At 32.1% G+C, this 19,440-nt stretch overlaps 1 protein-coding gene and 1 pseudogene across 2 annotated transcripts; one reads left to right on the top strand and one right to left on the bottom strand.

Annotated features, from left to right (window-relative positions):
* The first annotated feature begins 5,012 nt into the window (after nucleotides 1-5,012).
* Nucleotides 5,013-8,972, top strand: LOC110419624 (monooxygenase 1-like). The gene is made up of 6 exons (XM_021432718.1): nucleotides 5,013-5,200; nucleotides 5,372-5,518; nucleotides 6,117-6,167; nucleotides 6,303-6,471; nucleotides 7,992-8,220; nucleotides 8,304-8,972. The coding sequence occupies exons 1-6, from the start codon at nucleotides 5,079-5,081 to the stop codon at nucleotides 8,828-8,830; spliced, it is 1,245 nt and encodes a 414-aa protein (XP_021288393.1). The 5' UTR covers nucleotides 5,013-5,078; the 3' UTR covers nucleotides 8,831-8,972.
* Nucleotides 8,973-10,537: 1,565 nt separating this feature from the next.
* Nucleotides 10,538-11,127, bottom strand: LOC149526964 (uncharacterized; annotated as a pseudogene). The gene is made up of 2 exons (XR_016351425.1): nucleotides 10,813-11,127; nucleotides 10,538-10,661 (listed from the first exon to the last, which is right to left on the bottom strand). The product of XR_016351425.1 is annotated as an uncharacterized LOC149526964 (transcript).
* Nucleotides 11,128-19,440: the final 8,313 nt, after the last annotated feature.

The following is a 19,440-nucleotide window of genomic DNA, read 5'->3' on the forward strand; positions in this document are numbered from 1 at the left end:
TAGGCATGTTGTTAAAACGAACTTGACATTGTTATATTAAGCTTCAATGCCAATGTCTTTTTGGACTCATGCTTTCAAAATTGTTGTTTATTTAATAAATAGACTTCCACACCAATTCTACAAAACAAATCTCTTTTTGAAAGTTTATTTAATGCTCAACCAAATTATACCAAGCTTAGAGTTTTCGGTTGTGTTTGTTACCTTTAGATTAAACCATACAATAACTATAAACTCTTACCAAAATCCAAACAATGTGTCTTTTTGGGTTACTCTAACACACAAAGTGCTTACAAGTGCTATGATCTAAAAACTATAAAAAATTTTATTTCTCGACATGTTCAATTTCAAGAATCAATTTTTCATTTTTCTTCAATCCATCAAAATAATATTTTAGGTCCTTCCTTACAAAAATGTACTTCACCATCTTCTCTTAATACATTTCAACCACTTGAATTTCATGGCTCAATACTTGCAAACTTGGAAAATGTGACAAATGTTTCTTCAACTGAACAATTTGATGCTTAGGCTACTAATCCAACCTCTATTGTCTTAAATTCTTCTTCAAGAAATGATATTGGAATGAATTCTACTCAAGAAGTGGTTCACCCTTTTGATGCATAACCACGTCAACTTGTGGTAAGAACACATCCAATGACCACTCGATCCCAGAATAATATTTTTAAGCCTAAGAAAGCCTTTGGCATGATGAACACCCCTTACCTCTTCCACATGAACCTACTTATGTTAGTCAAGCTGTAACTAATCCTAACTGGAAGAAAGCTATGACAGAAGAGTTCAATGCACTAGTCATAAACCATACAAAGAGCTTATTCCATCCAACTCTAAGCAAAATATAATTGATTGCAAATGGATTTTTTGGATCAAAAGAAAATCAAATGGCATCATTGAAAAATATAAAGCCAGGTTAGTTGCCAAAGGATTTCATCAACAAGCAGAGATTGATTACATGGATACTTTTAGCCTTGTCATAAAACCAACAGCAACAAGAATAGTACTATGCATTGTGTTAGCTCATGGCTGGCCTATTCAACAATTAGATGTCAACAATGCCTTTCTTCAACGCACATTGACTGATAAAGTTTTCATGACACAACCTGCAAGCTTTATTGACAAGGATAATGTTATATACAAAAACTTGTAACGCAACAATCAATAGGGCATGAATTGGTTTTCAACTACAAACCTCAACTTTTTTTAAAAAGCAATTAAAAATCAAAACTTTAAGCACTAAACTAGAAGAACAATTAATATAAGTGCAAAGGAAGATAAGTAAAGCAAGTAAAGTTGAAAGGGAAGAGAGAAAAGAACTTAGCCACGATTTCTATAAAGGTTCAGCCTCACAATGCCTACATCCTCTCCCTTGATATCATAAGGAGTTTAAATCCATTAATTATTGCCTTTCTCATCTAGGTTCAAGCATAACCTTTACTGCTAAGTGCCTTTTGAGGATCAAGCACAACCTATTAACTAGTCACTGCTTTTTCAAGATTAAAGCACAACCTATCTACCTTTTTCAATGGATGTATAACTAAGCTTACTTTTTCAAGGCTTGAGTATAACCTATGTACTTTTTCAAAGAGGTATAACCTATCAAAAGTGGATTACAAGGATATAATGCCTCTAGATAAGTTAATCAACAAATTTGGAGTAAGAAAAATGAAATAGATCAAGGTATATAAGCTCAAAAGCTAAGGCTCTATTTTGAGAGGATTTTGAAGAGTGAGAAAGGTATAAACTTGAGAATGGAAGTTTTTCTCTCCTCTTTGAAATGAAGATCTTTTCTCTTTTCTTTCTTTGTTCTCTCATCATCTTTATAATGAAGTTCTTGGAGATATTTATAGCCTCTCTCAAAATCTACCCGTTAAAGAGAATGAGAATTTAAAAGTTCAAACGTTAGGGCCACTCGAGTTTGCTCTTTTAGCCTTTAGGAATTGATCATTGTCCATTTGAGAAGTCAATTTTTTTGTACCTTGGGATATTCTGTTTCCAAGGTATCAATCTTTCCATTCTTCACAAGTTGATTCTTCTTGCTTTAATTTTAAACCTGATGCTCTCTATTTTCCATGAATTGATCATTGCTCTATTAAAGAGTCGATTCTTCTTATCTTACTTCAAGTCTGGAATATTTTGTTTTGAAGGAATCGATCATTCCCTTTCTAAGAGGTTAATTCTTTTTGTTCTTTGAGTGCCACTTTGAAATTTCAAATTTTGGTTTTCTAGCTCAAAATTTGCTCCTTACTCCCTTTTTAGCTTTTTCAACAAGTTTCCTAACTTTACTCATTTTGGCTCAAGGAATCGATCATTAGAAGCTTGAGAAGTCAATTCTTTTTATTCAGCACTTCTTCCTTATGCTTTTATTTCCAACGAATTGATGGTTCCTTCTTTGACAATTGGATTCCTTTATGTTATAGAAAAGAAATATTGCTTTCTGTTTTACAAGAATCGAGACTTCACTTTCAGAAGTCGATTCTCTCTTGCTAGAACTTGTTTTTAAAGCAGTCAAGGAATTTCATTTTTTGCAAGTAGCTTTAAAACATTTAGGGAATTTTTCTTCCCTATTAAAAGCAGTTCTTTTTAGTTCCAATACATATTTAAATCACTAAATTTTTTCATTTCAAAACTATAGTCAATTTCAAAGCTAATAATTTCTCCCTTTTTGATATGCTAAAATTAAGAGTTAAATTTACAAGAAACTCCTCATGAATTTATGCTTACCTTTTCAAAATATTTGAAATTGTTTTTTGAAATCATTATCCCACATAATAACAAGAAAGCGCATAAAATTTGCTAATATTTTTTCCCTTTTTTGTTATATCAAAAAGAGTTTAAGAACAGAGGATACAATTTCAAAGCCCAAGAAGGCATAAGATCAATAGTACCTCAAAATCAAAATCAAAACTAAAGCAGATTAAAACATGAAATCAGCTAAGAAGGTAACTAAGGCATATTCATCAATCCTAATTCTGCCTTGATTTTGGAAAATTATCATTTCTTAATGGCTTAGTGAATATATTAGCCGACTGATCATGTTAGTTTACATATTTAAAACCAATTTCTTCTTTTTAAACATGATCTCTAATGACATTATGTTTGATCTCTATGTGCTTAGTTCTAGAGTGATGTATTGGGTTCTTTATAAGGTTTATTGCTATAATGTTATCACATTTTATAGGAACCCTTTTGAATGTTACTCCATAATTTTCTAATTATTGCTTCATCTATAAAATTTGTGCGTAGCAATTACTAGTAGCAACATATTCAGCTTCAGTCGTGAACTGACCTACACTATTCTAGTTTTTGGAAAACCATGAGATCAACATGCTTTATAAGAATTGATAGGTTTTTGAAGTGCTTTTCCTATCTATCTTACATCCTCTAAAATCAGCATCTAAGTATGAGAAGAGGTCGAGAGTTGAGGTTTTAGAATACTATAGACCTAAATTGGGTGTGTCTTTCAAATATTTGAAAATTTTTTAATTGCACTTAAGTGAGATTCTTTAGGACATGATCGAAACCTAGAGCAAAGCCTTGTATTAAAGTTGATGTTTTGCTAGTCAGGTCTTAAGACATAAGGTAAAGGTCTCGAGACATTTTGATTGCATTTTAAGGTATCAAGACACTGTGTCGAAGTTTTTAAACCTTGTCCATGCCATGAATAAGGTGTCGATGCCTATTGGCTAGGTATCGATACTTTCCCATGTCTTTTAAAAGTCATGTAAAGGTCCATGGTGATTTATATATAAGAAAATAAGATCAATTTTGGTATAAAAATACATGAAAAACTTATTTTTGGACTTATGCAAATGGAATTTTGTAAAGAAAATTCATTGTAAATTCCTAAAGTTGGATGGTTTTTCTCAATAATATTATGTATGCATGAAATGACATGTAATATGTACAACAACAATGATGAAGATTTAAAGATCAACATTTTGCATGGATTCTCATCAAGATCATATCAACCACATAATCAAGAGTTATCAAGTATAGCATAAAAAATTTTCATACTCAAGATCATGATATCTTCAATCTATTTCCAACATATTAAAGTACCAGGCATGGTAACAACATCAACTCATGTAGTTAGCTAGAAGGTGTAGAAGAAACATTCAATCATACACATTCTTCATTAAGAAATGTCATTGAATGAATAATTAGAGTTTGGAAGAACATGTGACATATTTTACATGATATGAAGTCATTTCCCTTAATAAAATAGAAAAAGATTATCGTTGCAACAATGGCACTTCATAACTACATTAGATAGTGTGATGTTATAAATGAAGAGTTTGATAGATGTGATTGTAATATCAATTATATTCCCAATAGTCAAGAAGAAAGAAATAATGATGAAGAAATAGGTTCATATATTTATAGAAGAGCATTGGATGATAATTGAATGGTTACAGTTCACAACCAAATAGTTACTGTGTTGGTAAAAAATAAAAATTGTTAATTTATGAGTTATTTATCGATTATATGTTACTCATAAATTATTTGTTAAACTCTTGTTTTTATGATTTATTATTAATTATAAACTTTATATTATATAAAAATAATTTTTATATTTTTAAAAATTTATTTTAAATAGATAAAAATAAAATTAATTTTTTATTTTAAATAAAAAATTTATAATTAATAAAAAATTATTTATTAAATACCTTGATGATAATTTTAATTAAAATTAAAATTTACATAAATAATTTTACCAAAAAACTTATCTATTAAAAAAACTTATAAAAATAAATATATTAAATAATTTTAATTTAATTTTAAAAATATTATTATTAATTTTTTAAAATAAAAAATAATTTTATTATCTCATCAAATTAAATTATATCTGACATATAAATATATAAAAAGACAATTATTAATACTGACTATAACCTAAGAAATCTTCCCTATCCCTAATTAAAGGGCCTCATTAAAAATCTCTTCATAAAAAAACCCCGATGGATAAAAAATAGTATTGTTTATTAAACCTTCATTATAACTTTCAAACTAACTACACAAGCCAATAGCACGTTTTTCCCCCATTACCCAACTAGTTTGTTTTTATGCAGGAGAAAGACATGGACTTGGAGGAAAGAGATGCAGGCATGAAGATAGCTGAAGAGCAAGACATCGTCATCGTGGGGGGTGGCATTTGTGGCTTGGCCACCGCCCTTGCTCTTCACAGGTTCTCTCCTCTTCGGCCGCCGCTGCCGCCTCTGCTGCCCGCGCACGCACCGTTTTCCCGTTTTTTGTTTTAGTTTCTTAATTCCACCCTTTAATTTTCCGGCTGTCAAAAGGGGAGGATGTTGATGGGTTCCTCCTCAAGGGCTGAAATAAATAGTAAATGTTTTTGCAGGAAAGGAATAAGGAGCGTTGTGTTGGAGAGATCAGAAACCCTGCGAACCACAGGCGTTGGCATCATTATGCAACCCAATGGATGGCGGGCACTGGATCAGTTGGGTGTTGCACCCAAGCTTAGAGAGACTGCCATCGACATTCCATCGTAATATTCTTAGCTCATCTCTTCCCTCTCTTCTCTTTCTCACATCCACACACCCTCTACTTCCACTTTTTGCCAGAATCATAACAAAGGAAACAAGTATAACTAAGTCCTTGTAAAGACTAACATCAAATAAGTAGCAATATAAATATATATGTCACAATTTTTCATGAATGGTAAGCATTGGACAAGATCTAAACACAGCTTGTTAGGTAAAATTTGATATCCAAAACATAATAAAATTATCAATTTATTTCTTGAAGAAAAACTTTTATAATTAAGTGTTGGAACTGCGTCTTTAATTAACTCACGCGTTGAAACAATCAACCACTAATTTTATATTCCAAAAAAAATGTACACAAAACTCAAGAAGAAGGACGAGAGAGAAATGAGATGATAAAGAAGGGGAAGGGAAGAGAGAGAACGAGGACGGAGGGGGAAGGGGAAAGGGGTTGATAAACAATACTCTAGGCTATTGTTTGGGTATTAATTGTATAATTAATGTTTATTATCAAAAACATATTATACTGAACACATGAATAATTTTTGTTTTACATTTGGCCAAAGTTAATTAAGTTTAGTTTTATACATGAATATGCAGGGGACAACTTATAACGGTGAACGACGGAAAGCGTCTTGATTTGCCTCTTGGGTACCTTCAAACTTCTTTAAATTAAATACTTGTTTATGAGTTTTAATAAATCAATTAACTATCTTACAAATCAATAATAGAGCTTATTAATTAATCTAATTGAGATTTTGTGTGTGTGTGTGTGTGTGTGTGCAGGAGAGGAGAACTGCGTTGTTTGAAACGGCTGGATCTCGTGAAGGCATTAGCTGAGCCATTGCCAGTGAACACTGTCCATTTTGGATGCAAGGTGCTCTCCATTATACTTGATCCTGTAACTTCATATCCCGTACTTCAACTCCACGACGGAAGTATCATTAGGGCCAAGGTAAATTTTTAGCCATTATTATTTTACATATTTTGGCATTGCCAGTTAATTTTTGGATTTAAAATTCCAATTATTTTAAGAACGTAAACCAATCAAGTTATTCATAAATTATTGGAACTCAACTCATCCAATTCTCAAATTCAACTTGTTCACTTTCGAGCTCGAGTGGTTTGTGTAATGAGTCGAGTTGGGTTTGAGTTTTGTAACTCAATCATTATCGAGATTTTGAATTTTTTTATTTTTATTTTTTTGCTCAGTGAATATTTTTAATATTATAGACATAAATGAATATAATCTAATATTTGTTTAAAAATTTTAAATTTATATGAGTTATTTATTTCGAACTCGAACTTGAGTTGAGTTTCGAGTTTTTCATATAAATTATTAATAATTGAACCTAATCGCTTCGAGTTTAAGTTGTTCGCTTATTATTTGTGCTGAACTGGAGTGAATAAAACTAAAGTTTGACTGAGCGCGAGCTTGCCATTATTTCAGCTCAGCTAGGCTGGATTACACTCTACTCTCTCTTTAGGCTAGGGCTGAGGGCTGAGCCAGTTGTCATTGCTTAGGGATGTTAATGGGCAGTGCATTCGTTATTTTTAAAGTACTTTAATTCCAATTTTATTACTTGATAGGATATTTAAATAATATAAATATTTGATTAATTTTTTGCATTATTACTCGAAGGTCTTAGACACTTTGGTTAAATAGCTGCATCTGTTAATAATTTGATTAAGATAAGTTAAAATTAATTGATTAAAAATAACTTAAAGTTTAAAATCATAGTTAGAACAATTAATAAATTTTAACAAGTATTACATTAATTATAAGAAATTTATAAATAAATATATATAACTAAAATTTAATATTAAAAATTATTATTTATAATCAAGTTTACACAATGGGTACCCTAAAACCATTACTTGACTCCGTGACCAATAGTAACTTTATTATCAAAATTCTACCCAAATCTAATTATATGAAACTCTAATCTTATTTAATTAGATAGGAAAAATGCTAGTTACCATAGTATAAGGTATCTATTTATTGTTGCACTTACATCATAATTTTTAAAATGTCAAAGTGTTATTTATTTCTAATAGCCCCTTCCTCCTCCTAAAGTTGTTAAGTTCCTTTGGTTTTTTATTTTATAACTTGACTTATGCAGGTTAAAGAGTATAATCTGGTCTCTTAAAGTAAAATATAAGTTTTTATGTTGATATTTTATACTAATTCTTATTAAGTTCAAAAAATTAAAGTTATTTTATTTTTATTATTTAATACAACGAATAAGAACTTTCACAGATATAGTGAATATATATATTATTTGTTTTTAACTTAATTATAAGTAGAATTTATTTACTGATCCCTTGAGTCAGGCAAGTAACTTATGTTATCTAGGCGATGGATTAACCCACGTTTTCAAGGAAGGAAGCTATTGAATTTGCCTATTCTTTTAGCTCTTTGCACTTTAGCAGTTTGTGACTGATTCCTTGTTTCATTCTGTAATGCGCTGACAGCTTGTGATTGGATGCGACGGTGTGAACTCTGTAATCTCGAAATTTGTGGGCATGAGTTCCCCAAAGCCTTTTTCTCGATGTGCAACGAGAGGTTTCACATGTTACGAAAGAGGTCATGGTTTTGGCGGTGTCTTTCGTATACATAACGCTGATAATGTTCAGCTGGGACAGCTTTCCGTCACAGACAAGCTTGTCTATTGGTTTTTGACTCGATCATTAACTCCTCAAGGTAAGGGAATCTTGTCCTATGTTTTGCTTGATGTCCCTTTAATGGGTATTTCTTCTTTAATTTGCATGATTATCATACATCAGATTCCAATGCTTCAAAGAAAGATCCAGCATACATAAAAGAAGCATCCATGGAAGCAATGAGGGGTTTCCCTCATGAAACTGTGGAGATGATAAAGAACAGCGAAGACAAGTCATTGTACCTCACGGAACTGAGATACCTTCCGCCATGGGAGCTGCTGCGAGCCAAGTTCAGGGTGGGGACAGTGGTAGTGGCAGGTGACGCAATGCATGCAATGTGCCCTTTTATCTCACAGGGTGGAGGGGCGTCTCTGGAGGACGCAGTAGTGCTGGCAAGGTGCTTGTCAGAGAAAATAAAGATAATAATGCAAACCAGCAGACAAGAACAAAAAATGATGGTAGAGACGGCCCTTGATCTGTACGTTAGAGAGAGGAGGATGAGACTTTTCTGGCTTTCTCTGCAGACTTACTTGATTGGAATGACGCTTGATAATACATCAAAGATGAAAAAAGTGCTGGGCATTATCAGCCTCATCCTCATCTTCCGAGACCGGAAGAGTCATACCGACTATGATTGTGGCCGCCTGTGATCAACCACTGAATGATGCATCCGATGTTGGAGTCCCTACATGTTTGTCTCTGGCTGAGGTAAAACAATGTCATCTCATTGAACTTTTATGTAGTGTGCCATTAATAAGTTAATCGGAATAAACTTAATGAACTTAATATGTAACAGTGTATTTGAATATTTGATTTATTGATCGAAATATAATTTTTTTAAAAAAAATAAAATTTGAATTCTTTCTTTTAAATTTTAAAAAAAACATTTACAAACATAAAACTTAATATGTAAATGTATTATTAATATAATTTTATCAACTCATCTGAAAACTTTCGCTATTTATTTAGTCAAATTAAATCAAAGTAAATTGTGAAAGTTTCATATTATAAGGGCCAATTTGCCATGTATTCCAAATTTTGAGAACTACAAGAGTAATTTACTTTGGACCACCTCAAAGCGGGAGCTTATGTATATTTCTAGTAACTAGAAGATTCAAAGAGCATTGATCGATGTAGTAATTGGTATTAATTAGACATTTTGTATACCTTTTACTCAAAAACCAAAATGAATAACCAAGCATATTGAAAATATAATAATAAACTTAAACAAACTCTAAATTTTAATAAGTTATCCAATAACAGTAATACTACGTCGAGTATCGTTAATAAGTGGTCCACTCGAATTTTTAAATAAATGTATAGGCCTTGATAAGTGCAAGATAAAGTGACTTATATTAATGAATTTCTTTTATTATTTGATTTGATTTGGGGGAAAAGTTTAGGTAAATATACACATATCTATTATTAAACTAAATTACTCAATGCCTTGCAAGTCTTTAGCGGCTGCGTTTGCATCACGTGGAGCGATACAAGCCCCCTCTGCTTTTCCACATCATTGGGCTCTAAGTCTGGACAAGTCAGTTAGGATAGGGGTGCACTTAGGTTTAGCTGGATTGACCAGCCCACTCCTCTCTTTCCTCTCCCATGTGTTTTTGTTCTTTCATTGGAGGACGTAGTTCTGGTGCAACGATATAAAACTAAGCCTTGGGAAAAACCCTTACCCATCTCTTTTTCTTTTCTTTCTCTCTCACAGGAAGAACTCGGATTCAAGCCTTTTTTTTATTTGTTTTTCAGCTTTTTGATGAACTTTGGTTTCATTTTTTTAGTTTTTGAGCTGAAATTTGGTTGAAATTTTAGTGCTCTTTTGTTACTGGAAAATTTTGGATTTTTTGGGTTGATTGTATTTTTGGATTGAGGTTTCAGTTATGGTGGGATAGGTGCTTAGTGGTAGATGGTGGCGGTTGGATTGAAGGGTGGTCGACTCGGGGATGGTAGCTGATAGTGGTGGCTGCTTAGATGGTGAAGGTGGAAGAGGCTCTGTCTTTTTTTTTTATTTGAATTTTAGGAGGGCAGAGCATTGGCGATGTCTTTGGTGGCTCGACTGGCATGCAGGGGAAAGGGAAGAATAGAGGGGCACGAGTATGGCTGCCAGCGGAAGCCCATAACGCTTACCTTTTGTTCAGGCTCGGCTCATGACTGCATTTACAGTGCATACATATATATATATATATATTTAACAAAATAACTCTACATAATAATACATTTAACATTACGTATTTATTCCATCAACTTTTCAACAACCGAGTAGAAAACAAAGTCACTGTCTGAGTGCAGTGCACGGACATCACTTTTGTAATAATAATAATAATAATAATAATAATAATAATAATAATGTGGGCATACAACTCTGTCATCACTCAAATTCATAAAACGAACAGACTCCCAAGTAGATATAATTAATGACATCAAAGGCAAAATAGACAACTGAAAGTCCAAATGCTTCTCATGGTGTGGTTATACCTGCATAGATGGAAAGTGCAGAATTCAGTTGAGTACCATTTGATATATGGTGTGGAAAATTAGAGAGGGGAGACGAGATTGAAGGGATGAGGAAGCTGTTTCCTGTTGTGTAAAAAAAAAACACAGAAAGAAGGAGTTGGAGAGAGCTTACTTCCGCATTTGAAATGGCGAGGGACTTGTCTTCCACAGCCCTGAATAACCTTTATAGCATAGTTGACGTCGATCAAAGCTGCTAGCTGAGGGGTTATCACTGGGCAAACACAACTTACATGGGTCATCCTCAGTCTCTCACAACAGTATGGAGTGGGAGGCTTTCGTAGATGACGGCCTTGCACGCATTCACCAGTATCTTCCTCTCTTGTTTGCACTCTGCTGCGCTCTGTGCCCTTACTCTCCCACCATTGTTCAACACACATAAGCATAACATCAATACAATCAAAGACAAGTACAAATTCTTTCCTTCCATTTGCTCTACCTACCTCTCATTGCTCAAACAAATGCATTCTCTACTTATAATGGCAATTAATCAATTATGACTCCATAAAAAAGTCAAGGGTCTTTGTCATTTCTACGCTGACTATATTTTCTGTTACATAGTTATCTGTTTATTCTCTTTCATTGCATTTTCTACGAAAGTGATCACATTGCGAAAACCATTGACTTAGATATATCAAGCCCCCTGGGAAAATTCTAAGAAACTATGGTAATCAAGTCTGGTCTTTATTGGACAAATTCCTCTCCAAATTGACAACACAGATACAATCGTCTATGCTTGTCTCATGCACTAATCTATTATTTATTTTCTTCAGAGATAATTAACCTAATGAATTATTTTTAGTCATAGTAATTTCTTTGACCTTGATGTACGCCTAAGGTACTCTTTCCAAAAACACAAACGTAATTCCACGGTAAACGCGGCCATCGTATCATGCCTGCCAGCGGATATTCTTAAAAACCATGATAATTAGGTGTAAGTTTTGTAAAAGTGTTGACTGGGGCTCAGCTTGAGGATATTATATTGCTAATGAAATAATATATTTTTATTTTATTTTAATTTAAAAAGTTTTTTTTAATATTTTAATAATAAAGCTTTGCTTTAAGAAGTGACGTTAGCTCTTATGAACACCTCTTGATATCTTTCAGACAGACAAATTCGTCTACATTATCAATTTTATATATTATTTTGAAGCCTTGCTATTTTTAAAGAAAAAACACATTTAATATCGTATTTGCTGGGATTATGCAGTGCTAGCCAAGGTTAGATTTAGTGGGGTTGGCAAAAAATTTGGGGCCCCCCTAAGTCATTGCAAAGCCGAATAATTTACCCTTTTAGTTTTCAACCTTGTTGTTGACTTGATTAGTTATGGTATATGGGAAAGTACTGTGTGACACATAAAGAGGGGCTAACACGTTAGCCCCAACACGATACAGTCACTCACTGTTACCATTTCCTAGTTTCCATGCTCATTCAAGACAAAAGCGTTTGCCCTCTTTCATGATGCAAATTTATATATATATATATATATATATATATAAAAGGTGAGTTCAAATTGAGATTGTTTCAATTTATGTTTAATTGAATGACAAGAGTCATACAATTGAAGTCATTTGATGTCTAAGTGTCATTCAATTGAAGTTTCTCTTACCATTGTTTTTGGGATGATTTTTTTAAACCTTTAAGATAATTTGTTTTCAAAAATAATTTTTTTAATTTTAACTATTTTTAATCAAGAAGAAAAATTTTTAGACAAAATTAATTTTAACAAAACCTCTTCATATTCAAGTTCACATGTTGAAAAATATACTATTACATGCTATGTTGAAAAAAATTATTACACATTTTTTTTATGATTATCGAAAATGCAACAAATAAAATAACTCAAAAGTTAATTATTGAAATTAGAGGATTTTAGATAATATTTTTTTGTCCAAATCTATTTCATCTCAGTAGTAACATTGATGTTGAATAATTTTTCAATACATCTTCATTTTCATGTCAAATTCTTCTTTGATATTAAACTTTATATTTATCGTGAGAGTGTTTAACTTCAATAGTTTATGTCCTAGTGAAATACAAAGATAGAAAACAAGTTACACGTTATGTTTAAAAAATGTTGTTATTACCTGCTATATTTAAAAAAATATTGTTACAGTTGAAAAAAAAAGTTATTACACATTTTAACTTTAAGAGTTTATATTGTAGTGAAATACAAAGGAGCAAGTCATACATCATGTCTAATAATAGAAAAGAAAAACAAAATGACACTATGAGCCTAAGCAGATATTACATACAAAAACTTCAGCAGCAAGTCTTACATGCCAAGGTCAAAGCCTACACTAAATGTTATACGTTAAGGCCAGAGCTTTAGCACCAAATGTTACACTGCAAGGTTAAAGCTTCAACATCAAATGTTACACACCAATGCTTCCTTCTTCCTACTAATGTTTTACGCTAAGACATAAATCATTACGGGAATTCAAAAATAAAAGAGACAATGTATTGATACAATATTACCGTTAGAGCCTTGAATGAAGAAAAGAACGGCTATTTCACATTAAATGCACTCTCAACTTCCATCAAAGCTTTAGCAATTATAAATACAAGCTTTCTTAGCATTTATGAAGGTTAGAAGACTTAAAAACATAGCTAAAAAGAGAATAACTTGTCAAAAATCATTCAAAATCCATTGTACTCATCCTTGAATCTTTAAAGTCTTTTAGTGTAGCATTTATTAAGCTTTCACTCCTTCACTAAATACTATACCTAACTTGTTATTCAACCTTTTAGAGGCATACCAACTATATTTTCATTCTTCTCATTATACTTTCTTAAGTAATTATACATTAACTAATATAAAAGGTAGAGTGGTTATGCTTTAACCATAAAAAGACATTGTATTAAAAGGGAATGCTTTATCCATAAAGGCATTGTATGAACTTGATTCAATAGTGAATTTAAAACTCCTTAATGAATCTCAGGGAGAGGATGTAGGCAAGAATGTCAAACCTCTATAAAATATTTACGTCATTTTTCTTTTTTTAAAAAAACTTTTAAACCTTACCTGCATTTTAAATTTTCTCCCATTCACTAAGAAATTAATTGTTTTGTTTATTTTCAAATTAAGCACTTAAGTTGTAAAAGGGTCCTATATTCAAAAATTTGAAAAAAGTCTTCAAAATTTTAAAATAATCTAATTCACCCTTTTTTTGGATTCATTCACATTGAGCTTATTGATCTAATAATTGGTACAAAGTTAGGGCTCAATTCTATAGGTTTAACAACCTTAAGTGATCAAAAAAACAAAACTTAACACATTAAGATGGAATCCACCTTAGCTCTTTTTAGTGAAGGACACTCAACTCAAAGATCCCCATTCTTCTTAAGTATGAACTATCCTTATTGGAAGAAAAGAATGGAGATGTTCATTCAAAGTCTTTCATGTCTAGTAGCACTTGATTAGCCTGAGTGTCTTGTCCTTTAACTTGAGCTACACAAGCTATATTCTCATGTTCCGTCTTAAACACCTCCCTCAAGGGTATGGTGATTACTAAGTTATTCTTTTATTTTCTTTGTTATTGAATTTGTGTCCAGGATTCCCATTATACAAACTTACAATATATCAGTGGCTTTACTATATACCAAGTCATATATTAAGCCTTTACATCATAACGGACTCTCTTATTGGAACTCGGCTCATTAATTTAAGGTAATTATTTAAATCATCTCTCTCGTACAAATTTTTCATGCCTTGGTCACAAGGTATTTACCTTATCATGCATCAAGTAGGCACCTTCTAGTCTTCACCGACAAGCCAAGCCTTTCAATTTTCCATAACTTTTTTAAACATTTACTTTCCCTTCAAGGAAATGTACTCTAATCCTTGGAATCAATAATATAATTCTAGTATCTTATGTATCTAAGGTATTATCAAAGTATTGTGTATATCTTATATACAAATCAATTACTGGTTCACTCTAATCCACATTCTTAACACCATAACCAACAATCCATAATTCTTTATTTCACCTAGTGTTGTGCTTAACCCAAAGATCATCATCAACATCTCATGAACAACAAGCATACCTTTACCTCTGTTTGTCTTTGCTCAAACATTTCTAGTAATCATACCTCTTCTATTGGGGTCACTAGAATTAACCATATGACTTTGTCGTTATCTCATTAAGAGTCTTTGATTTCAAGATTTTTCTTAACCATGGTTCAAGTCTTAGGGGACACTCTCGCCTAGAATAGCATGCATTAAACATGGGTTACAATTACAAGGAAAACCAACTCATCACAATGTCAACTACAAGAGGATAATCTTTATATGTTCGCTAGTGGGCGTTTTTACCCTAGCTAGTTTTATGGCTTAATTGCCTTTGCCACGGCCTTTAACTATAGACTTATGTGGTCTAGTAGTAATATCCACAAGAACATTTAGCTCTACCACATCTACCATAACTTATCTCTATAGGCGTACATGGTCTTACCATAATCTCGATGGGAGCATCTAGCTTCACTATGTCTTCCATGATCCCTAGCATTGGGCGTTTGAGGTCCAGCTATAACAATATGAGAGTCTCATGGTCTACCACATCTGAAGGAATTGGCTTAAGTTTCGGACAGCATGCTCGTCGAAACAAGAATATACGCATATGGTAAACTCATTTCAACTATCTCAGGGCAATACTAGACACATACATGGTTAACATTTATAAATTGGAACTAAGTTGGGAAGACAAATAAAGAATCATGTGCAGGTCTCACATCTTTGATTTGTACTTGGGTACACAAAGCAAAAACAAGATTCTCATATACAACTCCAACACTCTTCGACTTGAACAAGAAAAACCTAGGGCTTTTACAACCTAGAGCTTTGATACTGACTTTTTCACATTTCATTTTTTAGAAGGATCGTGACAAGTGTATGGACCTACGTTGGTATAGTCCATTAGGCCCAAGCAAGCCTAATAAATAATGCATGGGCTAGTTATCCATCGCATACACATACATTTTCATTCATAAATAAGGATATGCAAGTAACCCATCAAGTCCACCACATTACGGAACTTCTCAATGTAAAGTATGGCTTTTATCACATTTCCATATAAATATTCACAATGTGATAACTGTGATATAGCATGCATCCCATGCCTATAATTCCATGGTTCATTCACCATTGTCGTATCATTCACATGCACTCATATCCAAGACTCAACATAATGTGTGAAAGTATAAACAAGTATGAGTATATCAACATTTATTTACACAACTAGTTCATTATCAACATAAAAGCTTAAGGACTCAACTTGACAAACTGCAGAGTGTAATGACACTGGAAGGTTGGAAGGAAGGTTTTACTAAACCTACCACGAATGAGTTGAGCTACTATTCCACAAGTTGCCTAAGTAAGCAAGCTATTGATCTATAAAACAAAATAAGGGAAAATAACATTTGAATCACAAAGACTTCATGAGTGGATATAAGAAAAAGGACAAGTCAAAGGAATAAGTTTTTGAAATAAACCATATTTTGCAACAACAACGTGATATTTCATAAATATCTATACAAATACTTTCAAACGTTCAATTGTTTCTTTTCAACATTTTTCCATAAATGCATTTGAAATTCAATATGCATAAAAGAATTAATAAACATTTGTAACTCCACTTATAAAACATTTATAAGGAGAAAAATGAGAGAATTCGAATCAAGGATATTGTTATCTTTATTGTTGGTAGTGGATTGAATCACCATAAGAAAACAGATTTTTTCCGAAGGAAAAAATTCCTTTAGAAATTTTCCGTTGGAAATTTTCAACGGAATTCCAACAGAAATTTTTGTGAATATTTTCGATAGATTTTCGACGGATTTTCAATGAAAATATACCAACAGAATATTTCCATTGGAAATCTGTTGGAGATTTAGCTAGCACACACCAAAATTACTCCCTCCAAATTTTTTGACGGAATTTCTAACGGATTTCCATTGGAATTTTCCAACAGAAAATTATCCGTTGGAAATTCGTTGGAAAAATTAAAGACCTAAAAAAATTTAAAGCCTGCTAAAGTTTTCAACGGAATTTTTCGTTGGAAAAAGGAATTACCAATAGAAATTTTCGAACGGAACATTTTATTATAAAATTCTATTGGTCATACTATTTTTAAAATTTTTTTACTTAGAATATTTTAAAATTTTTTTATAAATTTTATTAATCTTTTATAAAAAATAGATATTAATAAAAGAAAATATATACATACTGAAGTTTATAATATTTAAAAATGTAAATATGTTTTCCTTTGCTTAGTTTTTTACATTTTTGAAAACTTTATTGAATCAACAATAACTTATATGTTCATATGTTTATTTATAAATTTATCATTAATTTGGTATATATATATAAGTAATACATATAAACATATACTATTAAAATTAACATATTATATACTTATATTTATTATAAATAAGTAATTAATATTTTACAAAGTAATAAATTTAGTTAGTAACTAATAAACAATATATTATAATTAAATAATAAAAGAATTGATTTTAGTTTAATACAAATATATTAAAGTTTTATTTTTATTAACAATTATTCATTTATTAAATTACAACCAGATAGGGATGTCAACGGATACCCTATTATAGGGTACCCGCGATTACTCGACTCGGTTATACCAGGTTAGGGTACTCCATAAACGGGTTTGGGTAGAGAAACCACTACCCAAATCGGTTTCGGGTAGGGTACGGGTATCACTTTTTGAATACCCGTTACCTGAACCTGATTAAATACCCATCTAAATAATTTAAAAAAAAAACAGATTTTGAAACCACTACCCGAATCGGTTTCGAGTAGGGTACGGGTATCACTTTTTGGATACCTGTTACCTGAACCCGGTTAAATACCCATCTAAATAATTTAAAAAAAGAGAGCAGATTTTGTGGTTAATGTGATTCGAACCCAAGGAAGGAAAAAAAATAGCCAAGGCCTTTACCATCTTGACAAGTAGTTTCTTCTATTTAATGTTAACAAATATATTAAAAATAAGGCTTTAACCTTAGTGAAAGGAACCAATACATTATTTTTGCAAGAGCTCAGCACTGCAGCGCTACTGCTAAAAACCAACTCCGCGGTGCCAATAAATCAAGGCCGCGGCGCTGAGTATTTTCTAAAGCTTTGGACTATAGCAAAAACCCAACGCCGCGGTGCCAAGAAATCAAGGCCGCGACCTTGATTGTGTTACTATAAATGAATTAAAAAATTTTATTTATTAATTAAATTTAATCTCTAACCATGTGCATGGCTTCCTTTTCCCAAATCTTCCCATTTTTCCCATTTTTCTCCTGAGAGCAAATGTTGAAACCCATTTGCTGGCTTATTCACCACTTACCCAAAATTCTTTTCTTTTGATGCGAATCTCCCTTTGTTGTTTTGGTTTTTCTACTAAGATCTTTAATTCCCTTTCATCTATTAAGGTGAGGTAAGATTTGCCAAAAGGGGCACAACCCACACAATATTTGTGAAGTTGGAGTTGCAAATGTGGGCTCTAGTGTGAGTTCTGCTTGGATGATGTAAGTTCAACGAAGTCATTTTCTTTTTTTGCTTGATTTGTGTTTGATGAAGTTGCCTGTACCTGTAACTTTTGTCTACTCTATGACTAATTCTATGCCGATACATTGTTGTGTGGAATCTTTTAAGGGAGTTTGCTTAAAAGGTTTAGCAGGTTCTGCAGGTTTACGAGAGTTATCAGCATTCTTTTTATTTTCTTGATGTGCAGATACCTATCAAGGCTCCTGGAAGAGCTCATGGTGAATTAGAGATTACATATTTGGATGAAGAATTGAGGTAAGAGCAAACATCCCGAGACTTAAACCTTCACATGAAACTTGAAAGGTTAACATAAATTATACTAGCATCTATTTTCCTTTTTCTCTTTTCATTAAAGAACCTTGATTGGGGTTGAATCAATCCTAAGGCAACGTAAACCTGACAAGGCAATGAAGTTGATAAAATCTATCTGATACATAACTTCTGACAATACATTGCATATATGAAATCTTAAATCCTTCATGTTTGTAACGTTTTTGGGAAGTTCTCTGACAATTGTTGGCAGAAATATTTATCGATTATCTCACTGTCAAGTGATAATTTCTTCTTGGTTTTTCCAACAGGATATTCAGAGGTGATAAAGGGAACTTAGAGATTATTCCAACAGGTTTTTGGAATGAGTGCTTTACATCAACGCCTTTGAACTTGCACCCAATACTATTGAAAACTATAGTTCACAAGTTTGCTGCTGTTCAGATTTTTCAGGTATTTTCCTAGTTTCAACAAATAAAAGCATAGATTGTCTGTCTCTCACGAAAAACTGCGACTTTCAATAAATCTCAGTGCAATAATAGCTTTAGTTAAAACTTTGCATTCTGGATAGAACAATTATATCGATAGTTTTAGTTCATTCACACATGAAAATGAATTATGCATACTTCAAATCTTATGTTTTGTTGTTCAGAACAATTATGATACGTGGGTCAATTTTATGTTTTGCTGCATAACATAAAACAAAGTCATCATTACAAACATAATTCTTGACCCTGCTGAGAATCTTCGATAGCAAAACACAATAGAAGCAAATTGCAGGATGCCAACAACTTGAAAGTCTTCAAAAGTAGAATAAATCAGTCACAAAAATATCCACAACCCAACATATCCAAATTAACAATTTTTATTGCTATTAAATATAAAAAAGGTTATTAAATATATATTATTAAATTTAA

Source organism: Theobroma umbraticum, unplaced genomic scaffold (genome assembly GCF_002168275.2).
Source record: "Theobroma umbraticum cultivar Fairchild unplaced genomic scaffold, ASM216827v3 scaffold_67.0, whole genome shotgun sequence".
Lineage (NCBI taxonomy): Eukaryota > Viridiplantae > Streptophyta > Magnoliopsida > Malvales > Malvaceae > Theobroma > Theobroma umbraticum.